Source organism: Pelecanus crispus, chromosome W (assembly GCF_030463565.1).
Source record: "Pelecanus crispus isolate bPelCri1 chromosome W, bPelCri1.pri, whole genome shotgun sequence".
In the NCBI taxonomy this organism is placed as follows: domain Eukaryota; kingdom Metazoa; phylum Chordata; class Aves; order Pelecaniformes; family Pelecanidae; genus Pelecanus; species Pelecanus crispus.
In genome coordinates, this window is record NC_134675.1 from 259,576 (window position 1) to 267,532 (window position 7,957).

General features: G+C 40.5%; 1 protein-coding gene across 2 annotated transcripts; it reads right to left on the bottom strand.

Moving 5' to 3' along the window:
* Positions 1-287: 287 nt before the first annotated feature.
* On the bottom strand, positions 288-6,604 carry LOC142596547 (transcription factor BTF3). Of its 2 annotated transcripts, XM_075725732.1 has the most exons (5): positions 6,536-6,604; positions 3,751-3,864; positions 3,347-3,548; positions 860-913; positions 288-334 (listed from the first exon to the last, which is right to left on the bottom strand). In XM_075725732.1, exons 1-5 carry the CDS (start codon positions 6,602-6,604, stop codon positions 288-290), a joined length of 486 nt encoding a protein of 161 aa, XP_075581847.1. The 2 variants fall into 2 exon arrangements, with proteins under 2 accessions (XP_075581847.1, XP_075581848.1); XM_075725733.1 differs by lacking the exon at positions 860-913.
* Positions 6,605-7,957: the final 1,353 nt, after the last annotated feature.

Consider the following 7,957-nt stretch of genomic DNA (forward strand, 5'->3'; position numbering starts at 1 on the left):
GGGTCTTGCTTGTATACAAGTTACTCAAAAATTGTGTCTAGACAGAGATTCATTGGCAGTCTGACTTATTCCAAAGCATAGACTTGTTCAACCAGGCCACAAAAATAATATTGTGTACAAGCAATAACTGAGAAAGAGCTGCAGGTTCAAGGAGTTTCCAAATATTACAAATCTTGAGATCTCATCAGGAAATAAAACCAAAATCAAATCAAAGCAGTCACAATATAAAATAGCAGCTCCATGTAGCTTTTTCAAGTTTTAACTTTATTCAGAAAGTGTCACTTAGTTCAGTTTGCCTCATTCTTTGAAGCTTCATCAAAGTTTTCAACAAGATCTAGAAAAAGAAAAATGTTGAAATTAAAATTTGACCCACTTCTGCTTTGCCAATTCTCCCCCCCCCCAAAGTTCTACTTCATATCAAGTGCTTACAAGGCAAAAAAAAAATCAGCTTATAAAATACAAACCAAATAACATTTAAGAGCTTTGTGGTTCATTCTTCTTGTTTAAACAAGTAAGTTTTAGATGGTTCATTATAAAGCACAATTCTAAGAGCATTTAACTTCACTATACCCACAACTGGGCAAAGTGATACTGAAAAGGTAGTTTCTTACCACTCTTCTTATTGAATATTAAATAATTATCTTAGCCATAGCTATTACTCCTGCACAGGACAAAAATGCTATCTCAAACCAATGGTCCATCTAAGTCTCACATGGTGTCTGAAAACAGTGCCCACAGAAATTCTATAACAGTGAGTGACTAGTCAATACTCTTACCGTCCCTGGCCCAGTCTTATGCTGCACATGTTATATCTCAGCAAAATTCACTTCCTTTTCCTCCATTGCATGCTTGTTCTTACCTGGAACTTCATCATCATCATCACCAGTAGCAAGTGGTGCTTTTCCATCCACAGCTGCAAGAGCAAGCAGTTCAAAAGCATCAGTCAAGCTCACCATAAGCATCTTGATTACAAAGTTGTTTTGCTTTGTGTTTTTTGAAAACATTATCAAAGAGTCTGAGCTAAACTGCAATGCTCTATCCAGTTGCCCTGCTGAATAAAAATCTACAACTAACCCTTTGTTACCAATAATGCTCAAACAGCCCAACTGGAAAATGAGAAGATGCATGCTAAACCAGTTTACTAGTCACCATCTTGGTTCTAGATATATAGGGTGCCTTGCATGGTAATCATTTTCAGCTAAAAGCGCAGAGACTGATTTTACCAATTTCTCTTAAAAGCAGCTTGGTTTATTGACTATTCAGTGGTTCTTGAGCCTTACATATTTGACATTAGCAAGTTATAAGAAAATCTTACGATCTTATGATCCTAGGCCTTCAAGGAAAACTAAGGTGTAATTGTGAAGCTGCAGGTAGACACACATGACTAGAAGCACTTAAAGATATTATTGTTCCCTGGCAAAGTCAGAGGAATATGGAACTGGATGCACAATTTTGTACTTAGGTGGTTGAGGTAACCACATGTCCTGATCCACATCTTTACCGACTCAGTAATTTCTTAACTATTCCCATTATATTTGCCAGAGCTAGTGAGACTTAACCATGTCCATTGTAGCAGACCAATGAGCATCTGTGAAACTGCAGCAGTATAATGCTAAGAACAGATATCTCGGGTCCCTAGGTGCCTGTGCCACTACTTTTACTGCTATTCCTAGCTGTACTACCTAGAGAGTATGAGACAGCTTAGCCTATTCGCCTCTGTTTTATCCTAATTAATCCTTCTCAGTTTTCAAGAAAAGCATGAGGAAAGAGATGGGTTTATACTAAACTTCTGAAATTGCTGTACCCTGATTTCTAGAGAACCAAAATAGATGAATGCATAAACTTTGTTCTTAAAGGGCTTGGGACAAGGTCACTGCTAACCCTCCTTTTGTTTTTTTTTAACAGCAGAAAGCTGTTACAGCTCAAGTGCATCTTAGTGACAAATACATTTTAAAAGCGAACCATGCTATTTCCTCCTAAATTGTCTGCATTCTCTCTCATCCCCAAGACCAGACTAAGTTTACTTTAGCACCTGCAAATGCAATCACCACAGACACTTTACTCTGATGTCAGACTTCCAAATCTAGCAGAAAATGCTGAATGGAAAGGTTTGTGCAACTACTCTGGCATCCACCTAAAGTGGAAAGAAATAGCCATTCACCAGGTCATACAAAGCAAGCACTTTAAACAAACTTCCCTCATATCAAAACTGTGCAATTTAGCTTATCCAGAATATACTCACCTCATTATAAGAAGAGAGATCTTAAGGGATCATTTTAAATCCTTCAAGTTTTCTTTCTTTCAAGCCCCACTACTACCACAAAGAAGCCACACAGGTGACACTAGGAAGGAGGGACCTGAGCTCCATGGGGAAAGAAGCGGTTTACCTCACCTCCTGAAGACTATTTCTAGCAGGATTTTTTCAGTAGGAAGTTGACAGAAGGGAAGCATCATCAGCTTTAGGAATGGAAATAGAGGCTATCTTTGCTAGCAGCAAAGCACAGAAAGAAAAAAACGTAACAATCAAGTTCATAACTACCAGAAGTAGGAAGTAAGTAGGAACCCTACATGCAGGACATGAAGAACACTCCCAGTGTCATCAAGCCTGTCTTTCACTCTCAATTCTTACCTTGTAGCAGCAGCACCTTTTCCAAACACCACATAAGTCCTTCCTCTACTTTTCCCCACACAGTTTTAGGGAGAACAAGCATTCAGGTTCTTTTACTAATTTAAGGATGGAATAGGAAGTTGGTGTATCTAGCTAATGATCATGCCAGTCCCGTTCTCTACACTGTTCTACACACACAGAAATTATAACACATTTCCTTACAAGTACTATATAATTCCCTCTTAGCTATCAAAAAGCCCATGCAAGAAGAAATACCTTCATCACACCTGCAAGGGAGCAAAGCAGTAGCAAGATGTCTGTCCTCAAGTCCCTCTCCCCACTGTTTATGTTTTGATTGAAAGCATCAAAACAGACATACTCAAAGTATATATTTTTTTAAAAACCTAACTCTCCCAGAGTAACTCTACCTAGCTTTAACAAACTAGGTATGTCAAAATATGGTAGCCACACCAAGAAGTAAACTACCATGAAATCAAGTCTGACTACAACTTTCTAGTCCTAGACCAGCTGCAAGATATGCTGAGAGACAGGTGCCTCTGCTTCATTCTGTTATATTCATTGTTGGATTTGAGCTATAAATAAGATCTAAGAGTTCCATTTCTTTATAGGCATTTTATAATATGCTTACAGACAGTAAGAGTGCACTGAATTTCACTGCAGCTATACAAATAATCCATGTCAGCTGCCAGGATGAAATGCATTCAAGTTTCAACTTACGTTGCTTGGGTAGGGCTTCTGCCAATCTCCTCAGGCTGGTCAAACTGTCAGCTCCAAGCTGATTTAAGATGCTAGGAAGCATTTCTGTCAGCTGCTTTGTCTCAGCATGGCCGGTGATAGTGAAAGTGTTAGCAGCCAGAGATGCCTGAACTTTAGGGTTATTGAAGTGAATGACTGTTCCTTGGTTGGTAAACATATTTACCTGCAAGAAAAAAAAAATCCAGTATTTCAAGCAGTTTAGCATGATTTTTCAGTTTAACAGGAAACTAGCTGATGTTCCTAAAGCTCAATAAAGACCTACTGATAATTTACAGACAAGTTTAAGATGTTACTTACCAGGAAATTAAGTTTGATACATTTTATATTTCTATATAGAAAAGCATTTTTCCCTTTGAAGCAATTACCTCTTCAATTCCAGAAATATTGTTGACCCCCAGTTTCTTCAAAGAAAACTGAAGTTTCTTGTCATCTGCTGTAGCTGTTCTGTGGATAACCTTCTTCTTTCTGCGGGCAGTACCCTTTGCAAAAAAAAAAATTATAAATTAATATTTAAATACTTCTTCACAAACTCTAATCCTCATGGCCATATAACTACTCTGCAGCCATCTACAAATCTGCTTTGTACACAAAGTTCTATTTCTGTGTTACAGCACACACAACCCCACCCCTCCAACTGTACTGCAGCAGTCCTTCCCTTGCTATAAAGCAAGCTTTGCACATTTGTCAGAAGTGTGAGATTTTTAGGAAGCAAGGCACCAGAGAACCTTTATTCCACAATTTTCATGGGGATTCTGCAGCATCCTACTTGGAAAAGAAAAACTGCAAGTTTATCTTTGTCTGTTACCATAGGCATAAAACTGAAGACCGAGCACAGTTTTCATTAATTTCTGAAGCCCATGAATTTCTCCTTAGATCATCTTTCTTAAACTGTAGCTAAATTTTGATAATACAGAGTCAGAGACCATAAAGTTATCAACATATCATTAACAAATGAATATGAGAAAACCCAAAACATTCATTTTTTATTCGAAATAGACATCTCCATCTGATGAACTTACACATACAAATTTGAAGAACACTTATTTTCCCAAAATATTTTATAAATATATTTAAAAAAAAATACTTCTACATAGTATTCCAGACCACCCCTGTTTAGAAAGCAAAAAAAGCAAAGGTTAAGTTCCCCTACAGACACAGAGCTCTAGATTTCTCCAGGGAAATAATTGTCCCATATTAGAAGATATCTATAACTACAAAAAAGAAGAAAGTGTCATTTTATACTTCCTTGTACAATCATAATGCTTCAGTAAAATTTGACATAAAAATGTCTAGGAACAGGTGAAACTAAGCTCCTTTTTGACACACTATAACTACTAATTTAAGTTCTCCTACTCCAGTTGCCCATCTGCTACATGCTAGCAATAAGAAAATGTGTTGCTGCCCAACTGTATAAATGGCTGCAATACCTTTTGAGTCAACTGGTAGAAGTTAGAAAACTGGCTGGACACTAACACCTCTAACATAACATTTCTTGTTGTTTGTAACTGGATTAATAGACAAATTCACATGAAACTAACACTTGGAAGACTACAGCTCAAAAGTTTAGTTGTTTGTCTAGAAAGCCTGATGTACATTCCCTGCTACTGTCAGGTTAGCACACACAGCGATTTGAAAACTACTTAAAATTGCAGAAATGGCTTAAATTAAGTGCCTCGACTAACCAGGAACTGAGCCACATAAGTGTTATGTTAAGTTTCTCTGGACAAAAGACCTCTCAATAAATTTAAAAAAAAAAAAAAGTCTTGAATCAAAGGCTATATAGGAACATATATCCCCTTTTTACCCATATTAAGTACGGATATCAAACCAGGCAATATGAATTTAATTTAAATGAACAGCTGCTGCTTTCATCTCCACAGATTTAAGCTTCTAAAGATTACAGGGTTTTAGTAAGCAAATTCCATCCTGATCATGCTGAGACACACTGTTCACACCTCTCTACCTTTATATTAAAGAGGAGTGGGTACAGTAGGCCACAAATGGAATGCTACAGACTCATCTGCCAGTCTTCTAAAAAGGTTTGGAAGAAATGACATGACATTTAGCTGTATCAACATCCTACACAAAAATACCAAATTTCACATAATGAAGTACTACAATAGCCCTCCACCTAAATATAATATTTAGCTTGTTTTTAAGATCTGCAGCCTTGCAGTATCATGAAAATCTTCCAGCAGAGGCAGTGTGCAACCTTTTCTCACAAGGAAGAAAAAACAGTACAGTGACAAATGTTAAAAACCTCTATAGTCAATACACACACACTGGTAACATGCACATAATCATCAATATAATGCAGCAGTTCTCTGCTTAACTAGTAACCCATACAAAGAATACGCAAAATCACCAAGCCAGTTAATTACTGGATTAACCCTGATTTAAGGCTGCCTAAATCTCCAGCTAAAGGCAAAAACTTCAACACAGGAATGAAAGCTTGCTGACAGAATTTCCAGTAGAGTTCTGTTGAATAGCTTGGATTCTAAAATATTGTGCATATGTTTCTTCAGGTATAAAAAAAATTACTAACAAATTCTTGCCTTAAAACTGAAACTGTAATTAAAATGTTTACTAGCATACAACTATAGTCAACATACTTTTTTATTTTCAGATTATAACTAATCACACAGCTACATATATTCAGATATCATAATAAAATAAAAAAGTCTTCTGAGCATGTTATTCTATAATGATAAGAGTATGACAAGTACAGAAACTCCAGCTTTGTCCTAAAAAGCAAGAAAACAGCCATGGGCATCTTAAAGATTTGCAATAAGAATGTGGAACATAGCCCTCTAATGTGTTATGAAAACTATACCCGAGATCACTTGCTGTAAGGTCCACTTCAAATATTAAGTGCCTTCTAATATAGCCTATACAAGAATATAGGCTACAAGTCAGCTATAATATAACAAACTCAAACAGAAAAGCCTGGAGGTTCAGCTCCTACATTCTGCTTCTACTGAACTGACTAGAGATCCCTGCAGCAGTGCAGCTTCCCCCGAGGACGATCCAAGCCAAGCTGAGAGTCCTTAGGACTGCTCCCTACTCGAGTTTTCAGGATCCCGCGTCCTAGGCCCAGTGTGTGAGCAGAGACACACAATCCCGACGGCAAGGAGGGGAGACGACGCCTACCTTGCCACCGATGCGCACTTGGGCCTGGAGCTTAGCGAGCTTTTCTTGGTTCATGATCGTTTCTTTCATCTGCGGAAAGCAACAAGAGCGCCCACGGAAAGCGCGTCAGGAAGCACCCGGCGACGCAGACCACAATAACCCGGGCCCGGCAGTAGGGTAGGTGGGCACAAGGGGCTCCGCAGCTACCCCTCACCACACTCACACCCCCAGCGGGAGGACGCCCCAGCCCTGCCGGGGGCGGGGGGAAAGGGGGAAGTCTGCTCGCACGCAGTACCACCGAAACTCGGTTCAGCTCTCCTCAGGCCCAGCCCATAACCGCCTTGCCTTGCCTTCCCCCAACCGCCGCCGCCCACCGACCTGCAGCCCTCGGCCGCGCAACAAGTTTGCCCCTAGTCGCCCCCCATCGTCTCTCTTGTACCTTCTTGGAGCAGAAACAGCAGTGCCGGAGCAGGGGGGAAAGACAAGGAGCTGCGGGCGCGGGACTGAGCACAACACAAGGGGTGGAGCGAGATGGCGACCGGAAGGGAAGGGAAGGGAGAGGAGAGGAGAGGAGAGGAGAGGAGAGGAGAGGGGGAGGGAGCCGAGCCGAGCCGAGCCGAGCCGAGCCGCGCCGCCGCCTGGGCCAGGAGGGGGTGCCCTCCGCGGCAGTAGAGCCTCCTCGGGGTGGAGGAGCCGCTGCGGCGGGAGAAGTTGGGAGTATGAAGCAACGAGTGAAAGTTGCCCTGCTTGTACGGGATGCTGGACTCCTATAAGTACGCTGTGCTCCACAAAACGAATTTATTTGTGTGGCTGAGCTGGGGTGCAAGGTAAAGCTTGTGCCCCCTGCTAGGGTGGGCTCGGTCCGTCTCTGTTCCCTTCCTGTTTCCCCCACTTTCTGTTTCCTACTGTCGCTTACAGCCTCACCTGGTAGTGTTTTTTGCCACAAACGGACCTGTCCCCGTTCTAGCATTTTTTTTTTCTAGAAAATATTTAAACGTTGTATTTTATTTCTTGTTTTTGCAACTCAAACTCGTTCCTATATTAATGATTTTTCTTCTTTTAGCCCCCCCCCCCGTCTCCTCCTTTCTCCCTGTGATCTATCTTGGGCAATATTGTATCGCATGGGCTCTGCAATGTGGCTTTTCAGGTGAAACTCTACGAGGCTATCGTCAAAGCCAAACTGCTGAGACTTTTTTTTTTTTTTTTCCTCCCTCCAAGGCCATGTATAGCTATAGCCCATATGGCAGCTCATGTTTCCTTTTGCTCTTCTTCCACCTCAGTTTTGGTTTTGGGTTTTTTTGCTTTGACTTTGCATCTTCTTTTATGTTATCAGGCACCCATGTGGAACTGCTTTCTGCTCAGTTGAACACATGCTGTTTGTGCTCTCTTTGGTTCTCTCAGAGCTTTTCTCCTGTAGTGATATTTTGCATCACTGAGGTATTT